Source organism: Prunus dulcis, chromosome 1 (assembly GCF_902201215.1).
Source record: "Prunus dulcis chromosome 1, ALMONDv2, whole genome shotgun sequence".
In the NCBI taxonomy this organism is placed as follows: domain Eukaryota; kingdom Viridiplantae; phylum Streptophyta; class Magnoliopsida; order Rosales; family Rosaceae; genus Prunus; species Prunus dulcis.
In genome coordinates, this window is record NC_047650.1 from 5,088,179 (window position 1) to 5,111,983 (window position 23,805).

The following is a 23,805-nucleotide window of genomic DNA, read 5'->3' on the forward strand; positions in this document are numbered from 1 at the left end:
TTCGTCATTATTATATAATCCCCAATTGGGGTTTTGATAATTTTAATTAAATCGAATTTTGACGTATGAATGATGGAACATTCCTCTGTAAGCCCATGATAGTAGTTGTGGTTGATCAGATCATGATCTTATTAGATTATTATTTATGCAATAATTAATGATTATAAAAAAATTAAAAATAAAAGTTTTCAAAAACACATGTTCCTGGAATTTGGGGTTTTGTGTTTGTTTATATCTGGTATGGGGTGGCCCTCCCCAAGGGGCAATAACCTAATTTCAACGATATCTTTCTTGCACTTTGCTTTGTTGAATTTTATTTACAAATGAAATTATAAACAAAACAACATAAATAAATGAATATAACATAAAAACAAAGGCGGACTTTGAGCAACCGACTAGCCTTTGGTCCAGTGATATTTATTTTCAGTTGGTTGAAGGAGGTCTCATATTCGACTCATTAATTTTGAGTATATTGATCAATTATAAAAGTATCTTATTGTTTGTTGAAGAAATGGACATGGAACATGATTTCTTATTTCTTTCCTTCCCGCCTCTTTATTTTTCCCTCTCTTTTTGGTGTTTTTTTGGATAGAAAGAAAAAACAGCGAAATCCGCCTGAGATCATGAAATGCTTAAGATCTGCAATGGTAATGAAATTGTATATATACCCTTTATTTTATATTATTAGAAGATTTTTTTTGTTTTTTTGTTAATCATGTATAAACAATATGAAAATGTTACACCACCTTAGTACTTAAACAATTTTAATAATAGATTTAAAACAAAGGATAATAGAGCCATTGAGGTTAGCTCAAGTGGTAAAGGATGGTGGGGTAATGAACTAAGATTAAGATATGTCAAGAGTTTTATTTCTTCCAGTACAACAAAGCAAAACGAAAGTCAACAAGCAGTTACGTATTAACAAGAACTTGTTTTAATTGTAGATCATATTCAAACGATTGCATCAAATATAATATCACGAAATTAAGTGAAAAACTCCACATACAATGTAAGAACTTTCCCATTTGGACCTAACATCTACTTAAATTTAAAGTGTATGCTCCCACATTAGCCATACTCTCTCTCTCTCTCTCTCTCTCTCTCTCTCTCTCTCTCTCTCTCTCTCTCTCTCTCTCTCTCTCGTACTTTAGTTCTTTTTTTTACTTTAATAACTTTCATCACATTGCACACGCAAGATAAATTTACGATACATCTTACATAAAGTCATGGCTACATATATACTAAGCCAGACAATAAGAAAGGGAACTCTATATGGTCACAAGCCTCCCAAAATAGAACTTGAGAGAAGTAAATTCATATGTGCACATGCACACGTGAATGTGTTTAGTTTGCGTAATTAAGTAACTAATCAAGTGCATACATATAGTTAATTTGATTGACGATGGAAGATGATGAACCATTAATTATATGGGCCCAAACCAAAAACTCTGTGAAATTCCCTGATGGGTCTACATCTACTGATCATAATTTTGTATCTTATTTTGTGGAGGAGAAATTTCAAAATGACCCCAACCAAACTATTGCATAGATGTACACGGACAAGGAACATCCAAATAGGATATTTTGGGTTATATATGGACCATATGGTTGACTCCTAAGTTAATTTTGGGTCCTCCATTTGACTCATCTCCCTTGGGGTAAATTTTTTTTGACTATGCCATTCATGCACTCTAGAGTCAAAATCCAAATTAAGTTCATGTTTGACTTTTTCTGTCGGTTATACATTCTTATCTAGAATAGTTATTTTTGCAACCGAGATCAATTGTTTAGAAATATTATGGACAATCGGCCAAGAAAATATTTCTAACATATAAAATAAAATACGTATCTTTACCTTTTTTCTGATTTGATTTGATGATTAATCTGGTTTTCCGTAACATTGAAGTGAAGTTATTCATTTGAAAAAGGAATAAAACGAGTTTTTTTCCCCACAAAAGTGGAAGCAAAAACTGTAAAAGGCGTCTCAAAATAGGTCATGCATGTGAGCAGACTCTAGTTGACCTTATCTGGATTCACCAGTCAGGAGACTGATGACGGGACCTGAAAAAACAAAAATTATAATAATAAATTTAAATATATTTTTAGCTGTTTTAAAAAGAAACAAAGGGCCACAAATGACATGAGGCTCCAAATTGTCCAACAAATCAAACAGCTGGAGCCCATCTCAACCATTTTTGGAATTATTTATTTCATGGAAAACGACTTCTGAAAGAGCTTGAACAAATTTTTTTTTAATTTTTAATTTTTAATTTAATTTAAAAAAAGGATATTATTATTATGCAGTCTTTAATTTCGAACAGGAAGATTCAAAAGGTCACCGGCACGAAGAAAATTTTCTAGAGAGGAGCCAACCATAATGTGCCACATTTCTAGACTCTTCGTTAAATTATTGGTTCAACTTTTTTCTTTTTCAGAAAATAAAAAAGCATGATGGTTGTGAACTCAATGATGCCATTTGCGGAAAGGTTTATGCACTAATCAACGCCTCTCCATGTCAAGTTACAATCTATTAGCTTTGATGAAACTTGTCTTGGATTCTTTCTAGTTGCACAAAATATGTAAAGATTTCATAAGTGTTGCCGTATTAATTTGTTTAGTCGATAGAGTAGATTATTGTTAAAACGTGATTTACAATTGACAGTCAAATAACATAGCATGTCGCATGAGAGCACATTGCCCAATTTGTCTACATTTTATTTCGTTTCATGATTCTCTTTTCTTATTTTGTTGAAAGAATAATGCTTATGGGCCCATTTGTACTTTATTTGGGCCCAAGAGATTATACGCAAAAATAATTTCGAAACAAGAGATTTGATTGTCCGAACGGGCAAAATAGAAAGCGGAACACATCAACAGTACCACCCCTCGCAAGTAAGCAGAAGCACAATTCGTTTAATTAAAACCTACACTGCATAAGCTTTTGCGGTTACCTCGAGTGGCGAGAGAGGGTAGAGAGAGGTTAAAACTAGGATGGGTTAAGTGTTGATCCATTCTAATGTAACGAGAAAAGAAAACGTACAATGCATTGATTAAGGAAACTTTGCAGGTCAAGACTCGCTGGGAAGAACATTGAAGAAATGATAGACTTCTTCTTCATCAATTACACCTACCTCTGTTGAGCAAAGTAAGCAGCAGACTTGCTTGAAGGTTTGGTTACCTGCAGGAATTGCTTTGCTCTCAGAAGATTCTCTCCCTCGTTTGCCCTTTCTAGGTCTTCCTTCTTTTTGATGGAACACTTGATCACTTCCAGTCTTGCAGTTAACAACAAACACTGCTCTGTATTGGGTCACATACTTTTCATGCCTGCAAGAAATCAAGCTCAGATATAACCGAAAAAGAAGAAGAAATCAAGCTCAGATACCATTTAAAGGTATACATGATTACATCATGGGTACATCTCACCCATAACAAAAAAATTTAAGTCACCATTGGAAACAAAACATTCTGCAGCTACCGAATGCAAATACATAGAAGTTTAGTATGCTCCAATTGCGTGAATTGGGAAGATGATTTCACAAGCCCCTCTGCTAGTTGTACAATTACTTTTTTTTTTTTTTTTTTTTTTTTTGACATTGAAAAATGCTTGTATGTATACATAAATTTAATTTTTCATCCCTAATTTTACTACAACTACATGGCAACTTTATCACTACCACAACATAATCACAACTTTTGGTATCATAATTAACTATCACCTCATAGTACTTCAAAAATCACTAAAATAATCTAATTATTGCCTGCGTCCATCAGCTTTACATAAGCACCTCAATACGTATAAGGAAATTAATACCAGCCTACTCAGTTCTGCACCTCAATACGTATAAGGAAATTAATACTAGCCTACTCAGTTCTATTACTACAAGAAACTTGATAACACCATACACGTTACCCACTCTTGGAAAAATGTTAGTTAAGTCCAAATTTCCGAAACAAGACAATGGGACATTATTTTTTGCTCAAAATATCAATCTTCTCTATAAAAAAGATACCAAAAACTCCATCCATCCATGCGGAAAAGGATTCTTTTTCAGAAACATACACATCGTCACTATGAACAATTATGACTATGTATGCTTCTTAACTTGGAGATAAAGTTTGTGCTGATTTGAGTTGCACCCCAAGATCAGTTTGTGGTTCACAAGGTAAAAGGCACTGAATGTTCTAAAGGAGATTAGAGGAACTTAGCTCCTATAGAAATTTCCTTTTTAAAATGTAAGACTGCAACAACCTAAACTTTCATAAGCAGTTCAGAGCAGACCAACAAAACCTTAACCAGAATGGGGAGATTACAAAACCCTGATTAGACTGGACAGAATGCTGCAAATTAAACTGTGACAGCTACTCAAAAGTTCATTAGCTGGTCTGGCTTTCATTCTAAGTGCCTTTAGGGGCTTGCTTTTCTCTTTTGTTATAAAGAAAGAAAACACAAATCACCAAAAGAAAATATAATTTTGTAGCGGAATTTTCAGCAAGATAGCTGTTATAAAAGGGTTTAAGTAGTCATTCACATATTCCCCCTCCAAATTGTTAAACTGAGCTTGTTTTCTTTGCTATCCCCATGTTTGGTTTGCTTTCAACTAGAGAAAATGGAGAAAAGAAGAAATTCATTTTGGTAACTAATACCTATGAGCCCACTTTCCCTTCAAATTTTACCTATCTTGCAGAGAAAGTTCGAGAAGAAAACCTAGAATATTTTCTGTACTCAAGAAAAATAAAATTCATTCTCATTGATAACCAGCCAATGGCAAGTCAGAGAAATTAATTTTATTTTTTTTCCTTTCTCCCGGTAATGCAAACTAGTGTAACTTCTATCCCTGATACCTTTCCTACTCTTATTGTCCACTTTGTTAATTATCAAACTAAATCATAACTTACCTAGGATCCTACGAACTCATATGAAAAGTGCTTTTTAAAGCCTAAAATACCAGTACAAGATTGAGAGTGTAATGTAAAAACATTATTATCCCATCAAGGACCCATTCCAACCAATGCTACACTCAGGAATCAGACTTACGCAAAGAGATATGAAAAATAAAAGGAGATAGAGCATTCGAGCCTTCCTAACTACAGCAGCAAGAAAAGCAAAAGGCAAGCCATAAAGACGCTTTTAGGGAAGGGAACGGATGATACCACTAACCATGCTGACATTCTTATTAAAAAGTGCTGACATTCATATCCAATGCATATACAGTATACCTTTGACACTCCAGGCATAGTGTGGTGAAACAAGATGGACAACTAAGCACAGCATCAGAAGTACGACCTTTCCTTTCCGTTTGAACCCACAACTCATCTTTGTCATCAATATCTGAATCATAGAACTCGGGTTTAACGGAGTAGTCTATTTCATCGTCATCAGAAACTGAAATCACAACATATCAACATGGGTTACATTCAAAACTTCAAAGAAATTACTCCATTGCTATATAACAGTACTTAGCTGGAGCTTCAAATATCTACAAGCAATGCCGGACAAAAGAAATGATTTTCAATTGCAACTTAACACAAGACATCCTTTCTCATTTGATTGTACTTGTTGAATATACCAAGTAAAATGGATACCATTCATTGCCAATATGAAATTCATTCCAATAAATTGAATACAAGGAAAATACAACCTATTAAACAGTCCCAAGACTGATAATTATGACGTTTAGAAAAAAACTTTACTTTTGCTCTGAGTACAAATAATATAAGGGTTTTAATACAATAATGTACCTTAGCATTCAAAAAGCTTACAAAATTTGAACAACAAACAATCACACTGACAGTATTCCAAGTTATTTAATCGAATATAGAAATCACAACATATAAGCCCCAAATAAAATAATATGAAAACAAAGAAATCAAGAAATCCCTGTCTGGGTTCTGTTTGGTTGGTGAGAAAACATGGAAAGGGAAAGGAAAGCGCGAGCAGAATGGAGGGAAAATAAGACGAGGAGAAAGGAGATGAAGAGAATTACCAGTTTTCTGAGAATTGGTTGGAAAGCCCACATGGGGGTCTCTCTTGTCATCTCCATCTACTTCCATCTTCGTCTCTGCTCTGTTCTCACTTTCTTTCTTTGTATCTGCTGGGTTTAAGTCGGACTTCATTCGTACGGGGCTCTTCTCAAGTCTGTTCGGTGCTTCTTTATTTATTTATTTTTGTTCATTGATGACGGTTTGGGTTGCGTCGTGAATAAAGGTGACTCGGTCTGAATTTAAACAAAAATCACTTTGTTTAGAATGAATGGTTGTTTTGGTTCAATTTAAAAAAAGAAAATCACTTTAAACACGAAAAACCTCACGGGTGTTAGCGTAAAAAACTTTTAAATAAAAAGATCAATAGATTTAAAGTTTCATCTAACTTCAAATTTAGCATCTTGTTTAGACTTAGATTTTTTCGCCTATGGGCTTTTAAAGATGGCGGAAACTGGAGAAAGAAGAATGCTTTGGGCCTGTAAAGACTTTCAAACCCATACGAGTGGTTTGAATGACGGAAGAAGCCGAACCTTTCAAAGTAAGGGAAAGTTTGCCTCACCAAGAAAGCAAACAAAAGAAAGCTCGCTTTACATTTTGAAAGAGACAAGCTAACCACATAAATAGACCGATAAATTGTTTGCCTCATCGAGGAAGCAAACAGTAAGAGCCAGAATCCTACTTCCTCACTGAGAGAGCAAGGTTCAGACTCTTGTAGTTCTTTATCAATTGTTTGACTTGTTTTCAATCTTATTTGCAACTCAACACAAGACCTCAAGTTAGTAATGTGTTCAATACTTTTTTCATGTTGTTTAAGCTTATCACCAAGATGTTTCCAGTCTCTAGATCCTTCACTTGCTAACTGACTTCTAGCATGCATTGTTTTAAACAGCTTACAACAGAAACAAAACACTTTATCCAACTCCTTTGAGTACACTAACCATTTTCTATCATGAGTCTCCCCATTTGGTAATGTTCGAAGATAAAAATGTGAAGAAAAATGTCTGCATTGTTCATCAATAGGGAATTTGTGATTATTTTCTCTTATAGGACCATTTTCTAAAAGTAAATCCCTCATTTTTAGATCAAGATTATCCCAGACTCTTGGATCATAAATGTTCAAATTAGTTTCATTTTCATTTTCATTTGTGTTCTCATTTTCATTATGTTCTTCAACTAAATTTGGTACTTCACGGTTCAAATTAGTTTCAATTTCATTTTCATTTTCGTTCTCCTTTTCATTTATGTCATTTTCATTATGTTCTTCAGCTAAATTTGGTGCCTCACTATTTTTAAGGAAATATTTATTTAAAGATCCTCTTAGGTTTTGAGCAATTTCTTCTTCCTTTTTCTTTTTTTGTCTTTTGAGATTTCCAGAAAGTTGCTTTTTAGAAAACATTTTAAAAAATTTATCATAAACACACAAGCAATCAAGAACAATAAAAGTAAAACTAATTAAATGAAGACAAAGAAAGAACAATAAAACCTGTATTTTGGGTCCTGTATGCTGTGCTCTGGTGTTGGTGCTCTCAATTTCGGAGAGAATAATCAGCTTCCAACTCAAAGTATAGCTTTCTTCCTTCCTTCCACACTTAGTTCCAGAGAGAATTAGAAATAAAAATCGATTTCAAGCCAAACTGCAGACATAGAGGTTTTGCTTCTTGGGAAAACAATAAGGACCTTGACTTTGTTTTCTTCTAGATCTGTTGGCATGCCGCATCCTTTTTGTATTATTGTTTTACAATACCAAGTAAAACTCTTAACTAATATCACATATGCCCTTCAACTTTTAGCTTTTTTTTTTTTGCATATGCATATATATATATATGGACTAAAAAAATTTTGTGTGCCCCAATCAATTGTGGGCCCCGGGCGATGGCCCTAGTTGCCCTGACCAAGGGCCGGCCCTGGTTCAGAGACCAAGCTCATGTCAGAGTTCCACCACGACCATAATTATTGTCTTGGCTAAAAGTAATATAAATAGCAGAAAGATTGATGAAACGAGGGTCTAACACCAATCAAACAAATCAAGCTCAATGACTGCTCAAATGCACATTTTACTCTTTTATCCTGTAGTTCATAGTTTTTAATCTTTGATTGTTCATTCAATATATTAACAAGAAGTTCTTAAGATACCCACATTTCTTAAGTTATTTCTTGAGCACCACTCCATCCATCCAGATTTCTTGAGATGCCTGCATTTTTTAATCTGTCTGAAACTATTGAGCTATCGAGCCTAATGCCACCACCAAACTACCGAGCTCAGTGATCGAGGCCCAAAACCTTATTGTCAATAATCTATTCCTATCTTGGCCAAAATCGTTCGTAAAGAAGTCACATTCACATCGCCAAGCATCACTCACTTGTACCCACAACCATTTCTGACTGTGGTATTGGCACGCCACACACATTCACACCAAGAAGGACGTCTTTGTTATTAAGTTCGCTCGGCCACTCGATTATTTTATTTTAAAATAAGAAATCGTTTTTCACTATAATTTCTCTCATTTAAAAAATTCGACTTACAAATGGGTATGAACTTGAAAGTGACTCTATAATTTGGGGGTTTATGTAGTTAACCCTGTTAATTATAAAAGAGGACAGATGATAAAATTGAGCACAACTTATGATATACAACAGATTTGGTATTTCGTGGCCAATAGGCTTCCACGCCAAGTGAGCATTGCATTTTCGTTCACTCAAAAACTCAAAAGACTCATCAAAATGCTTGCTTTTCCTCTCTCCCTCTATCTCATTACAAAACATGGACACCATCGTCTCCAATTCCGCATTACTATTCATACCACCACTCCCTCCAGTCCGTACAGTTGCTTCAAACTCTTACTCGCCAACCACCTCTGCTCTCGCGCTCTCGTCGAAGAAGCTCTTCTCCGGCTTCTTCTACAGCTCTGGAAGCCAGAGAAGGCAACTGGGTCTTCGTAATTCTTCTTTTTCTGCTCGTACGGTTCCTAAGTTTACAGTTGCTTCCGGTGGTGGTATTCAGCAAATTAACGAAACCCAGTTCCAGGATACCGTTCTGAACTCGGACCGTCCGGTTCTCGTCGAGTTCGTCGCCAATTGGTGTGGTCCTTGCCGCTTAATCTCTCCTGCTATGGAATGGGTCGCTCAGGTTCCTCTCTCTCTCTCTCTCTCTCTCTCTCTCTGTGTCTATTCTATGTATCTATACATTACATGGGATTTTATTTATTTATTTGATAACCTGAACCTATACATATATGTGTTTCTATTTACTATTGTGCCTTTTTGGAGCATGTTCATTGTTTCTAAGCAGTGGCCTTTGAAGGGAAATTATGAAAATGGGGAAAAGTTTGAGTATTTGAGAAATTGAGAATATAGAAAGAAGTAATTACATTTATTTTGAGTTTCAAGAGAAAGAATACAAGAAAGGAATGGAATTTTGCTTAAGAAATTTAATGGGTATGATCAAAATTTGTTGAACTCTGGAAATGGGTAATGACATATGGCATCTACACAAGTTAACATAACACAGTGTGGTTGGTTGGAGTTGGGTAGACTTTTATTGATTTAGGAAATGAGAGCTCTTGTTCTTGTTGTTTTTGTAGGAATTAGAGTTGAAGTTAAACTATCTTACCGAAAGAAAAAAAAAAGTGTAAACTATAGGCTAAAGGTCCCCTGCTTTGTTTAAGAGTCCAGAAACCCAATTTTTGTTTAATAGTTTTGGATAGCACTTCATCTCTCTCTGTCTCTCTCCCAGATATGCTTGTTTTTACTTCTTGTTATGAACAAAACACACACACACACACACACAATGTTTGTATAAAAAATCTTTCCGGCATCACCCCAGTTCGAGGACTCACAGAAATGGCTCGGATGGTGCCACAATCGAAGAAATGTATGATCATTTTGAAACAAGGTTTGGAAAAATGTCTTGAAGAAATGGGAGGACAAGTTGCATCTTTCAAATTATTTATGCTGTCAATTTGCCTTGGATTGTTATCCAATCTATACAAATGATCTGATGTATGAGTTTATTTGTTGTACTCAGGAATACAGAGACAGGTTAACAGTTGTTAAGATTGATCATGATGCAAACCCAAAACTGATTGAAGAGTACAAAGTTTATGGGTTGCCAGCTTTGATTCTCTTTACGAATGGACAGGAAGTTCCAGAAAGTAGGAGAGAAGGAGCAATTACAAAAGTGAAGCTGAAAGAGTATGTGGATGCTTTATTGGAGTCGGTATCAGTTGCATAGTTGCACTTCCATTTGGATAAGCAGAGGTGCCAATTCCATCAGCTTCAACTTGTGTGTAATATCAATACTCCCTTCCCATTTGTTTTTATTTTTTATTTTTAGTGTATTATACTTGGCATTCAATTGTATAATTTGAGCTGTAAATTTCCGAAAATTATCATTAGACTAGCTCTGTTGATTTACTCCTCATCTGGACTGGAGTATGCTTCATGGAGCACCTAAATGTAAAAGATAGTATTTTGGTTGTCAAAATGAACACTAGAAATGTAATCAAGAAATGAAACTAAATGTGGTGTAGAGAAAATTATAGACTAAATAGAAATAATTTATAAATGCCAGATAATGTCATAGGTATTGTTCATCACCATGGAAACAGAGTAACAGACATTATGCATGAATTACCCATTTCTTTATTTTATTTGGTTATCTTCAAATATCGTTTAGTAAATAAGTTTTTTTTAATTACTTTGGGAGCTGTTATTGACACTCTAACAAAATCATTATGCAATCGCGCTTATGTTTTTATAAAGGAGGAGGAGCAGTGCAAGATGATTTTTTTTGGAGTGTCAATATAATATATATATTAAAAGCTATTTTTCATAAATAAAACCTAACAAGTTATCTTTTGATTTTGATGAATGGGGAGGGAAGATTCGAGCTTGGGCGTAACATTGGGGAGAAAAAAACGACTAGACTAATAGTTAGTTAGTAACCAAAGAGGTAATTGAAGATATATATTTGTCGTCGTGCAATAGTACAATCGTTGATGATAATGAAAATGATAAAGCTACAAGGATAATTTATGTTTGAATAGGAAGAGGCAAATCAATAGTATAATTTTATTGGTTTTACAAGCAAGAAAATGAGTAGGACATCAAACTATGCAGCCCTGTCTTGCCTGCCATGAGTCACAGCCTCATCAGGGATGTACTTGCCCCAAAACCAGTGTGCCTTCCAAACTCTGTTCATCTCTTCAATGGGCACGTTCTTTGTCTCAGGCAGGAAGAATGTGATGAAGATGGTCATAATGATCACAAAGCCAGCAAAGAAGAAGAAGAGACCAAACTTCAAGTGGCAAAGCATGGTGAGAAACACTTGGCCGATGAGAAAAGTGAACAACATGTTCACTGAGACGTTGATGGCTTGTCCGGCGGATCGGATCTCCAGAGGACAGATCTCACTGGGTACTAGCCATCCCAATGGCCCCCAAGACCATGCAAAGGCTGCTACATATGCACATACAAAGAACAAGATCCAGTTGGCTTCACCTTTTGAAAATGATCCTTCTCCACTCACACCAAACTCCTTGCCTATCATCACTCCGACAGCAATCTACAATGTATGTAGTGCAAGTTTAGTTAGAAAAATGCCCTTTAGAAATCAAGTTTTAATTGAAAGAAATTAGTTTCATTCAATTGACCACGTAATGAAGTACCTGACAGATGATCATTTGCACACCACCTTGAAGGAATAAGATTCTTCTTCCAAACTTATCGACTGTGAAAATGGACACTAAGGTAGCAACCACGTTAACACCGCCAGTGATGACAGAGGACATGAGGGAAGCTTCATTTCCAAAACCCAACGTCATGAAAAGAACAGGTGCGTAAAACATAATCACATTGATGCCCGTGAGCTGCTGAAAGAATGGAACGAGAAAGCAAATGATAAGTTGAGGCCTATATCTTGGTTGTGTGATGTTGATCCATTGGTTCTCCACTCTGTTTGCAACCTCAGTAGCATTAAGAAGGTCTTGGAATTCCTCATCAACGTTGTCGGTGCCACGAATCTTTTGTAACATTTTCTTGGCCTTCTCAGGGTGACCTCTTTCTAGGATGGAATTTGGAGTGTCAGGCAGAAACACTGCGGCAAGGGTCATCATCAAAGAAGGGACGGCTGCAAGAGCCAAAGAGATTCTCCAGCCATATCCACCCTTGATCTTCACAGTGCCGAAGTTAACAAGACCTGCCACTAGAATGCCAATGGTGATTGCCATCTGGAACCCCATGTTGAGCGCTCCTCTAATCTTTGTTGGAGCCATTTCAGCTAGATAAACAGGAACAGACTGCAAACGACATGGTGATTACAAATTAATTAGCCAGCTAGCTCTATAAATCGAGTAATGCTAGAGAGATCACATTAGCGAACCACATTATACGGTAGATGAAGATATGCATACCTGATTAGCAAATCCAACACCAATACCAAGCAGCAGGCGACCAATAATTAAGAGTACAATGTTATTGGCAACACCATTTAGGACAGAGCCCATAAGAAAAACAAGGCCAGCCACAAACATGGAAATTTTTCGGCCAAATTTCCTAGTTACTGAGGAAGCAAAGAAGGAAGCCACCAATGCTGCAATGTAGAGGCAAGACGTGAACAACGTGAGGAGTTGGCTATCAAATTTGCAGTACTGGTTTTGACCAGCAGACTCATTCTTCATTTTATGGTACACAGATGGGAAGAACTTGCTCAAGAACGACTCCATTGAGGTCACTCCTCCTGCATATGGAGAAAAGTTGTTTAGTACTTGTTTTAATGTAATCTCAATTCTTTTAAACATAGAGAAAAAAACACAATTAATTGTTGTGTGTATGAAATGGTGTTCCAAATTACCCGAGATTCCAAGATCGTATCCGAAGAGGAGACCTCCCATGGCAGCTGCAAGACAGGTGAATACCACAAAGACAGTGACACCGCCTTCATAGCTCCTCCCTCCGTCTCCGCCAACAAAACCTCCTCCAGCCATTGCTCTACAAAGTCTGGCAGTCTGAAAGTTCTTTGAAGTTTAAATATACTCAGCCAAATGATTTTGTCAAAAATCTTTGATATCCACTATCAATAAGAAGAAACAAAGGTATAAATCTTTTGATCCTATCTTTGTTCCTTAATTACATTTCAAATCCCAGAATGTTCAAGCATATAAAGGCCCCAAAATGCAACAACCTGCCCGGTTGTTTCAACAACTTAGGACTAAATTCTTGTGAAGCTGCCATATTTAGGTATGAATGGTTGGATATGTTAGGATATAACAGCAGATAAAATTCTTGTTTCGATTAGATTGAGATAAGTAGTTGCTGATATCAAACCAGTCGTGCTGTTTGGAGCTCTAAATTTGGCGATGTGTGATTATTGTTAGTCAAATTCGGACAAGCATTACCATGAAAACCCATACTGTAAATTTGAATATTATATGAACATATCTTTAACCATATAATTAACCAGAATTCTGATATAGAAAGCTGAGTCAAGCTAAAAGCCCCTGTCAAAACCTCAAACCTTTTTTACAATAACAATCAAATAGTTGGATGTTAAATCGAATAATTAACGATCAACATTTCACCATTCAAAATTCTATCCATACGAAATAATTTGTAATATCCATAAATTTACCACTGTGTGTGCCTATTCATCAGATTGCCAAATTTAGAGTACCAAAACATTAAAATGGTTTAAATAAAAATCAAGTAGTTAATCTTGTTCTAATCCAAAAACAAGAATTTGCCGTGATCCTTATCCTCATAGGTTCAACCATTTGGACATAAATATGGCATGTATAACAAGGAAGGAAAGAATTTCACAATCTAGAAAATAATTGTAGGATTATTAGGTAAGTTTGTTTAGGCAGGCAAGCTTGCTACCCTTTGGCGCCTTTATAAACTTTGCATTATCTTTCTCTTCTTCTTGAGAGTGGGTTTGCTTAAACTTCAAAGAGGTTATAGACTTGAAAACGTTGTAGAGTGATGGCAGGAGGAGGTGGTTTCGTCGGGGAGGGCGGAGGCAGGAGCTATGAAGGAGGTGTCACCATCTTTGTGCTCTTCACTTGTATGGCAGCTGCCATGGGAGGTCTCCTCTTCGGATATGATCTTGGAATCTCAGGTAATTGGAACACCATTTCAGAAACACACAAACACATCAATTAATTGTGTTTTTTTCTCTATGTTTAAGAGATTTGAGATTACATTGCAAGGGGTTTGTACGCATCTCAACAGGTTAAGAGCAGTTACCCTGCACCTGAAGTTCTGTGTTCGAATCCCCTCTCCCCTAATATCGCTTGTATCAAAAGAAAAAAAAAATGAACAAGAGAATTGAGATTACATTAAAACAAGTTTTCTCTATGCAGGAGGAGTGACTTCAATGGAGTCGTTCTTGAGCAAGTTCTTCCCCTCTGTGTTCCACAAAATGAAGAATGAGTCTGCTGATCAAAACCAGTACTGCAAATTCGATAGCGAACTCCTCACGTTGTTCACCTCTTGCCTCTACATTGCAGCATTGGTGGCTTCCTTCTTTGCTTCATCAGTAACTAGGAAATTTGGCCGAAAGATCTCCATGTTTGTGGCTGGCCTTGTTTTTCTTATTGGCTCTGTCCTGAATGGTGTTGCCAATAACATTGTGCTCTTAATTATTGGTCGCCTGCTGCTTGGTATTGGTGTTGGATTTGCTAATCAGGTATACAACAAATCTTCTGTCTTTAATTAATTTTCTTTATAGCTCTCTATATATCTCGCTTACACATATGATTAAAGAATTAAATGTACCGGCCTTAAGAGATATCACATTTTTAGACCATATTCATTTACCGCATTATGTGGCAGGTGATGTGTTGATTATCAACGCAATATAAAAATTTATGTGATAATAGGACCCCATCTACCATATACTGTAGTTCGCCAATGTGATGTGAAAATATGATCTCCCTACACTACTTGAAGTTTAGAGGTAGCTAGCTAGATAATTAATTTGTAATCTCCATTTGGTTTGTAGTCTGTTCCTGTTTATCTAGCGGAAATGGCTCCAACAAAGATTCGAGGAGCACTGAACATGGGGTTCCAAATGGCCATTACCATTGGCATTCTAGTGGCAGGTCTTGTTAACTTCGGCACTGCCAAGATCAAGGGTGGATATGGCTGGAGAGTCTCTTTGGCTCTTGCAGCCGTCCCTTCCTTGATCTTGACTGTCGCTGCAATCTTTCTCCCCGACACTCCAAATTCCATCCTAGAAAGAGGTCACCCTGAGAAGGCCAAGAAAATGTTGAAAAAGATTCGTGGCACCGATGACGTCGATGAGGAATTCCAAGACCTTCTTGATGCTACTGAGGTTGCAAAAAGAGTGGAGAACCAATGGAGCAACATCACACAACCAAGATATAGGCCTCAGCTTGTCATTTGCCTTCTTGTTCCGTTCTTCCAGCAGCTCACCGGCATCAATGTGATTATGTTTTATGCACCTGTTCTTTTCATGACGTTGGGGTTTGGAAATGAAGCTTCCCTCATGTCCACCGTCATCACCGGCAGCGTTAACGTGGTTGCTACCCTAGTGTCCATTTGCACAGTCGACAGGTTTGGAAGAAGAGCCTTATTCCTTCAAGGTGGTGTGCAAATGCTCATCTGCCAGGTACTTAATTCCATATGCTCAATTCAATGAAATTAATATAAAAAATTTCGCATCAAAGGACATAGCTTGCACAGAGGGTTGTAGCTTAAGTGGTTAAGAGCAGTTATCCATGCACTTGAAGTCCTGTAACATTTACACATACATTGCAGATTGCTGTTGGAGTTATGATAGGCATGAAGTTTGGTGTGAGTGGAGAAGGAGCATTTTCAAAAGGTGAAGCCAATTGGATCTTGTTCTTGATCTGTGCATATGTAGCAGCCTTTGCATGGTCTTGGGGGCCATTGGGGTGGCTGGTGCCCAGTGAGATCTGTCCTCTGGAGATCCGATCAGCAGGACAAGCCATCAACGTCTCGGTGAACATGCTGTTCACTTTCATCATTGCCCAAGTCTTCCTTAACATGCTTTGCCACATGAAGTTTGGCCTCTTCTTCTTCTTTGCTGGCTTTGTGGTCATTATGACCATTTTCATCACATTCTTCCTGCCTGAGACAAAGAACGTGCCCATTGAAGAGATGAACAGAGTTTGGAAGGCACACTGGTTTTGGGGCAAGTACATCCCTGATGACGCTGTGACTCATGGCAGGCAAGACAGGGCTGTGTAGTTTGTTTGATGAGAGCAAATTGATTAAAGATAAGAGAAAGAAAAACAATTTTGATTGAGAGGCAATTAGGGGATTCGGGGATATTGAAGTTGTAACACAAGAGAATTACATGCCTTTTTTGCCTCTTCTTTCCAAACAAGAGCTTGATTTGGAGCTTAGATTGCAGGATCAATTTAATGGATTAAGACTATTGGAATATGAACAAATTCTCGTCAAATCTAATTGAATCACACATTTTGGTAGATGCAAATGAAAAATAGAAGTTAAATGCTAAAGGAAAGTATTTTGATTCTATGGTGTATTAGACGTTGTTGCATCAAATGACTTAAATTGTTGATAATATATTCAACTACAAATGCATATAAGAGCATCTCCAACCGATATATCAAACGTGCCACATAGACATTTAACAGCTAAAAATAACATCTCACATCACTCCAACTAATATGTCAAAGCTGATGTGGAATGAAGGCTAGAGGTTGAGATGTTATTTTTGACATCCCACAAGCAAGATGTCCAATGAATATTTTATTATTATCTTTTCTTTTCTTTTTAAATTAAAAATGAATCAACACTAAATGTAATAAAATAATAATTTAATTTGATATATCGGGTAGAGTGTAGAGCTGTGTAAGATATCAAATTGCCACATGAGCCATCAAATTTAAATTTGATGCTTGGTATTTGACATCTCCCTTGGAGATGCTCTAAGAAGAGAAAAAAAAAACATTAAACCAATTGGACACAAACAAATCCGTCAACTAATCCAATCATGTTGATTATTTGATTTAAGGATTCGATCATATTCAACTAAATATCTAAACCGATCAAAATTGGATTAGATCGGTCAATTTAAGCGGATTAAATTGGATCCGTCAATTTAGGCGGAGTTGATATGTATTGAGTAATATTGAAAAAAATATTCCTTATATTTTAGAATCAGCCGTTGGATTTGATTTTTAGCCTTTGAGATTGAATACAATTAATATAGGCCGTTGGATTTCAAAACTCTAAATTTGGTTTGGGCTTGGGTGGCACTTGAGCCCAATGAGCCGTAAACCGTTCGAAACGTACAGTACAGTCGTATAGTGGATCAAACAGTGGTATATTAAGTGAAGAAAACGACGACGTTGCCATTATGTCGGATGCAATTCGAATAGTTTCAGGACAGATCGAGCTCTGCTAATAGGAAGAAGAAGAAGCCTCTAGGGTTTATCAGATACAGCTCTACCAGGTTCTCTCTCTCTCTCTCTCTCTCTCTCTCTCTCATTCTGCGAGGTGCTTTGTGCAAAACCCTGTGCCCTAAGTTCCTAACTGAGCTCTGTAAAGGCATCCCTCATAAACTATAATAAGAAACTAGGGAGAATTGAGGGAAAATCTGTTATGCTTTCACATAACTGTTGCAAAGAGGAATTAACAAGAAACTAGGGTTTGTTATGTTGTTCTTATTGCTCTACTCTATGGGCTTGTGCTAACTTTAATACTCCACATTATGGGCTTACATGGATTTTGGTTTCTGTATTGTGCCTTGAATTATGCGAAATGGCCATATATTGACATTAATATCTATTAGTTTGTTAATTGGGTTTGAATTTTTAGATGGGGAAGGTTGGGTAGACTTGTAGGCTTCTTCTATTGAATAAATGGTACATTTTGTTTATGAGATAGTTCGTAGAAAATAAAAAAAAGAGTATCGGGATAGAAAATGGGACTGTCCGGGATAACTTCTCTGGATTTGCATGAACTAGCAGAGTGGTTACTAAGTGGGGATGCTATAACTTAGTGTTTGTACTGACATTTGAGAATCCCTCTGTCTCAGTGAGATCAGGGGAAAAAGTTGAGTACATTGTAAGATTCTTTACCTGTTTTTTAACCTAGGATTGTAACATTGACACACAGAGATATATGTATGTGTATATTTTGCTATTTCTGTCAATGGGTTGATGGTTTTAGATTGTAGAGGCCGTTTAGTGCTTAGGTTTAAACTCTTAGGTTTGGGGATGGCTCAAAGTCCTAGTGGTAGAACCTATACCCTAAGCCCTAAATTTCTGTGTCTTGGTCAATTTTAAAACTCTTTAGAAGAGCTAGAGGCACAGTTCAAATGTCCTTGGTCCTGCTAAAGGGGTTCTCATTAGAAGAAGCCATCTCTGTGTATATATCCATATGATGCATATATGTATCTTGTGTTGTCAATGTAACTACCAATCCTTCGGTGTTGCTCTTTGTATTATTTTCTTTTAGCACCTTTATTTTCTTAAGGCTTCTATTTTTTTTCCAAGTTTCAAAGGTTTCTATTTGTATTTTGTATTTTTGGTTGAATCTGTTTTGAGTTTTCAATGTGTAAACTTGGGATGGTTTCAAAAAAAAAGAAAAAAAAGAAGGAAACCAAGTAGTTTCGATTTGGTTTGGTACCAACTTCTATATCCAGTTTTGTTAAAGGGGCACTTGTTCCAAATTGTGGAGTGATATTTAAAAGTCAGATGTAGCCACTTTCGCAATCTAGATTAAGCTTTAGCTCATGGCATCCAGTAATTTAGTGTGTGTTGTGCTGCCCTGCCTTTTATTTACTGCGTTCACCCAGTCTTTGTTTTAACTAATTTGGTTTATTTATGGCCATGTTTGAGCTCCTGTGAATTTTATGACTAAATGGATTGATGCATTTTTCCTATATCTTGGTCATAATGAAGTTAGTGATGGTTGATTAGTTGCTTCAATCTGGTAGACGATTATCCTTTTCCCCTGGCTTATGGAATGGGGTTGTGTAGGAAAAAGAGGGGCAATATTTTCTCTCTTTTATTTGTGCTTTTCTCGACTGATTGGGTGTTTCTCTTTCTTTTTTGGACTGAAAGGTTCTCTCTTTCTATTGTGCTATTCTTGTGGAGGAAGTTTTTGCACTGAATTGGAGGCAAATAGTTGATTCTTCTAAAAGTCCCGCCAACACCTATTTCTCCATTGCAAATATCACTTCTTTGAAACAACAAATTCTTCAGATATATACTTTCACTGATACCTAGACCAGTAATGCAACCCAAGCGTAAAAGTTTATACCTATAACCTGAAGTTGGAATACAACAGAAGCAATTCCTTTTTTCTTATTCTTTTTCCGTTGATAAATAAGATCTTCAAAACTCAGTTTACAAATTTGATAACCCGTCATTGTAGTTGAATCATGGAAATGAAAAAAGAAAGCTTCAGTTTTCTGAAGAGAATGTCAGATTTTTTAGGCTTCATTTATCTTTTTCACTTTCCTCATAAACCTGGTTCACAATAGGTCATTTGCCTTTTCTCTTTTCAAAAGTTAATCGTAGTTCTTCTTTGAAAACACATGGTTTGGATTATAAGAAAACGAGCTATACGCTCCATATGTGCATAACCTGTATGCTTAGGAGAGGAAAACTGCATATGACCTCTTCATCAATGAAAGACAGGAAAAGTAAAAGAAGTGAGTAGACGAGGGTAGTTTCTGTCTTTAATCGTGTCTATCAGTACGTGCGGTGGTTTAGATTGTTATGTGACTTGAGTTTTATAATGTTGTCAGGTGTTAGTCTATCAGTACCTGCCGTCATTTCTGTTAATATCTTGTTAGCGAGTTCTGGTTTTTCTCACTGTGTTATAAGCTTATATCATATCATTTGACAGATGTAGGTTGTGATAAGTCATTTGTGCTATGACAAATTTGCTTATTCATTTCATTTGTATTGCAGGATTTGAACTCATAGAAAATAAATCGTTTGCTATTGAAATACCAAACAGAGGCAATGATGCAATTTGCTCCAAGTGAGGGTGAAACTGCTTTGTCCGTAGTTGGTCCAAGGCCAATGGAGTTGTCTACGCATAGTGCTCGCCCAGCACCTGGGCCAAATGGAAAACAAAGGACTTCCAGTTTGGAATCACCAATCATGTTGTTGACAGGTCATCAGAGTGCTATATACACAATGAAATTTAATCCTACTGGAACAGTTGTTGCCTCTGGGTCTCATGACAAAGAAATTTTCTTATGGAATGTTCATGGGGAATGCAAGAACTTTATGGTTCTGAAGGGGCACAAGAATGCTGTATTGGATCTTCACTGGACAACTGATGGGTCTCAGATAATATCAGCAAGTCCAGACAAGACTGTGGGGGCATGGGATGTTGAAACAGGAAAAAGAATAAAAAAGATGGCAGAACACTCATCATTTGTGAATTCTTGCCATCCTGCTCGAAGGGGACCACCTCTTATTGTCAGTGGATCTGATGATGGAACTGCCAAACTATGGGATATGCGTCTGAGGGGTGCCATCCAAACATTTCCTGATAAATATCAAATTACAGCTGTCAGCTTCTCTGATGCATCAGATAAAATCTTTACCGGAGGGATTGACAATGATATTAAAGTTTGGGATTTGCGCAAGGCTGAAGTAATGATGACGCTTCAAGGCCATCAAGATATGATAACAGGTATGTCATTGAGTCCCGATGGCTCTTATCTTCTGACTAATGGAATGGACTGCAAGCTCTGCATTTGGGATATGCGCCCGTATGCACCACAGAATCGTTGTGTGAAGATAATGGAAGGGCACCAGCACAATTTTGAAAAGAACTTGTTGAAATGTGGCTGGTCCCCTGATGGAAGCAAGGTCACGGCTGGAAGTTCTGATCGGATGGTTTACGTTTGGGATACTACTTCTCGACGCATCTTGTATATGCTTCCTGGCCACACCGGATCTGTCAATGAGTCTGTATTCCATCCCAATGAACCCATTATTGGATCTTGCGGTAGTGATAAACAGATCTATCTGGGGGAAATCTGAGTTGTACTGACATATAATGTAGCATCTTCGTATTTTTTGTGGTAGTGACTTTTGACAATAGTTGAACTTCGGAAGGGTTGTATCTTGCTGTAGTTTCCATATTGGATTTTGACGGATTTAAGTGTATAAGCATTTTGATTAGATTTGCCATTTGTAGATGCTATGCTTGCCTTCCCAATTTCATGGCTCCCCATTGGCGTTGATGAGATTAAGTTCATTAAAGGGGAAGATGAATGTTTTGGAGTATTAACAGAAACTAAACTCAGAGACATTTAGGATAAGTAGATAATTTCTGTTAATCCCATTTTTTCATTAGCCTAGCATCTCCAAAGGAGTATGCAAATGAAGTAGTTAAAATTGTACTATAATAATTTAGGTGAGATGTTGTCTACCCATTTGCCTCATGAAAAAAATTGGTCACTCCAAAGGGACTAGGCAATGCAAGTATACAAATTCATTATTATATTATATTATATTTATTTTTTATATTTACTTTTATAAGTTATAAAAATTAGGCGAGAGAGTGAAAATGATATTTTATTATAAAAAGCAAGTGGGGTATAATATACCTCTTCACTTTGAAGTAGGCAATATTGCCTTGTTGGGGAGAGTAGGTAAATTTTGCCTACCCATTTACCTCTCCCTTGGAGCATAAAAATGCTAATGTGGCAAGACAAATGAGGTGTGTCTACTTTTTCGCTTCTTCTGTTGGAGATGCTCACATAAAAGTAATTTTGTTTATTAAAAAAAAAAAAAAAACCTATGCACAACACGAGGAAAACGAGCACTAGTGGCTGGGCATTTAGACTAACAAAATCAAAAGACGAGCTAATTAGACTGATTAGTATGGTTTTGTGAGGTTTTATTATACATTTTTTATTATTATATAAAATTGGCAAAAAATTGGACTGGGCTAGAAATAGATCAGTTTGAATTTGGTTGTAAAAGCCTTGAACATGCAGTCACTAAATCGAATGCCTTTTGAATTTGTGTTTACAATTTTTAAAATGACATTTACCAACCCAATGAGGTTTACCCAAATGGGAAAGGACTACGACTTACAGATAAGTGGTCTCAGGTACTTAAATGTTGACATGTGCCACCTTCAACAACCTGCATTGCATTGATGAGTGAGTCAATTTTGACTAGTCAAGTGGTCAAACTTTGAATAGTTTTCCACTAAAATTTTAGGGCTAATGACAAAAGACCCCTTAATAAGGTCATTCTCAATATGGGCCCCAAGATTTCAATTTTATCAATTCACACCCGAATGTTTTCAAACCTGTCCAATTTAATCATTTCGTTAAGTTGAATATGAGGTCAATCGTTAACTGCTAACATGATCATTGTGGGATCCACCCCTCAACTAACTGATCAATCCATTTACAACATCTCAAGGTATTTTCGGGTTGAAAATGAGAAGGAAAACAAAATTCATTTATAAACCTACACCAATAGACCCTTAAATACTTTAAAAAATTAGAAATCAATCAAACAACATGATAAAATAAGATAAAATAGAAAGAAAGAAAAAAAAAAAACCCCCCAAAAACCTAGGCCCCACTTTCCCTAACCACCAACACCTACCTACCTCCATACTCACCTACTCCAACCCCAAGCCACCACCCATCCTTACCTATAACCCACACTTGTACCATCGACCCACACATGTACCCGCAACCCAACCCAGATTTAGTGACGTAGACAGGACCCGACCCAATTTCCGCTTTGGAGTTCGAGCCAAGTCCTGTGCGTGTCCGACACCTGGCGAATGTCGGGCACAAAAGACCTTTTTACCCTTCTCGTTTCAATTCTTTTCAAAATTCCTTTAGTCTTCTGCCGAAAATTCGGCAGAGTCTCCCCTGTATTTTGCCCAATCCCAAAATTTTTCACCTGTTAAACACTCAATAAATTCACACCAACTGCCAGAATAGGATAAACAAATATTTGCCAGCTTCAATTTTTCCACTAAAACTAGATATCAGAGCAATTTCTAAAGTTCACGGGGTTTCAAGGATTTTTCTACATAACTCTACCTTACTTGGTGGCGCGGAAGCTTGGAATGGCCCGGTGGTGGATCCTGCGCACTTCTACGATCTGGGGGCGAAAAACAGGTTGAAAATGTGAGTGGACAAAAATAATGTTCTTGAAAACAATTTTATAAACATAATAACCCCCATTTAAGATTAAGTAAGGATCTAAATCGAGGGTTTGTCTATATTTCAATAAGGTATTCAAATGAGCATGTAAAGACCTACTGATGAATGTGCTCGTATAACTGAACAAATATGTAAAGATATAATTGTGCGAATATCAAGAAACTGATATAAAATAACTGAAAGTCATAATTGAATAAAAGAAAACTCAAAATCCTTTGAAAATACCACCTATTTGTACCCCTGTCATATCCGTCAATTCCCCTGGCAGGTCTCGGGCGCCACGCAGTCTACCCGAGCCGCAAACTGGCGAAATCAGGGGACTATGATCAGCCTGATCTGCCGGCAGATTCCTCGATGACACCAAGTCAACTCGAGTCGCTCTGGCAGGATGCAGGGGACCGTAGTCAGCCTGATCCGCAATCCTGGCAGGTCTCGGGACACCAAGTCAAGCCGAGCCGCAAATCCTGGCACTCACGGTCCGAGCGTCCCCGTAACTCGTGAGGCAAAGTCAAGTGCACTGACATAAACTGAAATCGGACTGGATGTCCGTAGACATCGGTCCAACTCTGGGTAATCACCAAATAAAGGGTGGGTACATGGTGGTTCTAAAATAAACTATTTTTAGAAAAATCTAATAACTC

At 36.9% G+C, this 23,805-nt stretch overlaps 5 protein-coding genes across 5 annotated transcripts; 3 read left to right on the plus strand and 2 right to left on the minus strand.

Annotated features, from left to right (window-relative positions):
- Nucleotides 1–2,813: 2,813 nt before the first annotated feature.
- Nucleotides 2,814–6,372, minus strand: LOC117614007 (E2F-associated phosphoprotein). Its single transcript, XM_034342672.1, has 3 exons — nucleotides 5,985–6,372; nucleotides 5,218–5,383; nucleotides 2,814–3,324 (listed from the first exon to the last, which is right to left on the minus strand). Exons 1-3 carry the CDS (start codon nucleotides 6,112–6,114, stop codon nucleotides 3,069–3,071), a joined length of 552 nt encoding a protein of 183 aa, XP_034198563.1. The 5' UTR covers nucleotides 6,115–6,372; the 3' UTR covers nucleotides 2,814–3,068.
- A 2,289-nt stretch (nucleotides 6,373–8,661) lies between these two features.
- LOC117621275 (thioredoxin X, chloroplastic) lies at nucleotides 8,662–10,501 on the plus strand. Its single transcript, XM_034351657.1, has 2 exons — nucleotides 8,662–9,109; nucleotides 10,007–10,501. Exons 1-2 carry the CDS (start codon nucleotides 8,744–8,746, stop codon nucleotides 10,211–10,213), a joined length of 573 nt encoding a protein of 190 aa, XP_034207548.1. The 5' UTR covers nucleotides 8,662–8,743; the 3' UTR covers nucleotides 10,214–10,501.
- A 433-nt stretch (nucleotides 10,502–10,934) lies between these two features.
- Nucleotides 10,935–13,088, minus strand: LOC117621284 (sugar transport protein 10-like). The gene is made up of 4 exons (XM_034351668.1): nucleotides 12,833–13,088; nucleotides 12,393–12,718; nucleotides 11,649–12,278; nucleotides 10,935–11,545 (listed from the first exon to the last, which is right to left on the minus strand). The coding sequence occupies exons 1-4, from the start codon at nucleotides 12,963–12,965 to the stop codon at nucleotides 11,093–11,095; spliced, it is 1,542 nt and encodes a 513-aa protein (XP_034207559.1). The 5' UTR covers nucleotides 12,966–13,088; the 3' UTR covers nucleotides 10,935–11,092.
- Nucleotides 13,089–13,959: 871 nt separating this feature from the next.
- Nucleotides 13,960–16,383, plus strand: LOC117627306 (sugar transport protein 10-like). Its single transcript, XM_034359368.1, has 4 exons — nucleotides 13,960–14,095; nucleotides 14,340–14,665; nucleotides 14,981–15,610; nucleotides 15,760–16,383. The coding sequence occupies exons 1-4, from the start codon at nucleotides 13,960–13,962 to the stop codon at nucleotides 16,210–16,212; spliced, it is 1,545 nt and encodes a 514-aa protein (XP_034215259.1). The 3' UTR covers nucleotides 16,213–16,383.
- A 928-nt stretch (nucleotides 16,384–17,311) lies between these two features.
- LOC117621291 (U5 small nuclear ribonucleoprotein 40 kDa protein) lies at nucleotides 17,312–21,166 on the plus strand. Its single transcript, XM_034351683.1, has 2 exons — nucleotides 17,312–17,446; nucleotides 19,917–21,166. Exon 2 carries the CDS (start codon nucleotides 19,971–19,973, stop codon nucleotides 21,003–21,005), a length of 1,035 nt encoding a protein of 344 aa, XP_034207574.1. The 5' UTR covers nucleotides 17,312–17,446; nucleotides 19,917–19,970; the 3' UTR covers nucleotides 21,006–21,166.
- Nucleotides 21,167–23,805: the final 2,639 nt, after the last annotated feature.

What these genes read in the sequence shown, in the direction of transcription:
- LOC117614007 (XM_034342672.1), bottom strand. Translation starts at nt 6,114, where the DNA reads ATGAAGTCCGACTTAAACCCAGCAGATACAAAGAAAGAAAGTGAGAAC. An exon ending in AACCAATTCTCAGAAAACTG is followed by an intron (nt 5,384 to 5,984) that starts GTAATTCTCTTC and finishes TTGTGATTTCAG; the next exon opens with TTTCTGATGACGATGAAATA. An exon ending in CTATGCCTGGAGTGTCAAAG is followed by an intron (nt 3,325 to 5,217) that starts GTATACTGTATA and finishes GATTTCTTGCAG; the next exon opens with GCATGAAAAGTATGTGACCC.
- LOC117621275 (XM_034351657.1), top strand. Translation starts at nt 8,744, where the DNA reads ATGGACACCATCGTCTCCAATTCCGCATTACTATTCATACCACCACTC. An exon ending in CTATGGAATGGGTCGCTCAG is followed by an intron (nt 9,110 to 10,006) that starts GTTCCTCTCTCT and finishes TGTTGTACTCAG; the next exon opens with GAATACAGAGACAGGTTAAC.
- LOC117621284 (XM_034351668.1), bottom strand. Translation starts at nt 12,965, where the DNA reads ATGGCTGGAGGAGGTTTTGTTGGCGGAGACGGAGGGAGGAGCTATGAA. An exon ending in ATACGATCTTGGAATCTCGG is followed by an intron (nt 12,719 to 12,832) that starts GTAATTTGGAAC and finishes CTCCATATGCAG; the next exon opens with GAGGAGTGACCTCAATGGAG. An exon ending in GTGTTGGATTTGCTAATCAG is followed by an intron (nt 12,279 to 12,392) that starts GTATGCATATCT and finishes TGTCGTTTGCAG; the next exon opens with TCTGTTCCTGTTTATCTAGC.
- LOC117627306 (XM_034359368.1), top strand. Translation starts at nt 13,960, where the DNA reads ATGGCAGGAGGAGGTGGTTTCGTCGGGGAGGGCGGAGGCAGGAGCTAT. An exon ending in ATATGATCTTGGAATCTCAG is followed by an intron (nt 14,096 to 14,339) that starts GTAATTGGAACA and finishes TTCTCTATGCAG; the next exon opens with GAGGAGTGACTTCAATGGAG. An exon ending in TGCAAATGCTCATCTGCCAG is followed by an intron (nt 15,611 to 15,759) that starts GTACTTAATTCC and finishes CATACATTGCAG; the next exon opens with ATTGCTGTTGGAGTTATGAT.
- LOC117621291 (XM_034351683.1), top strand. Translation starts at nt 19,971, where the DNA reads ATGATGCAATTTGCTCCAAGTGAGGGTGAAACTGCTTTGTCCGTAGTT.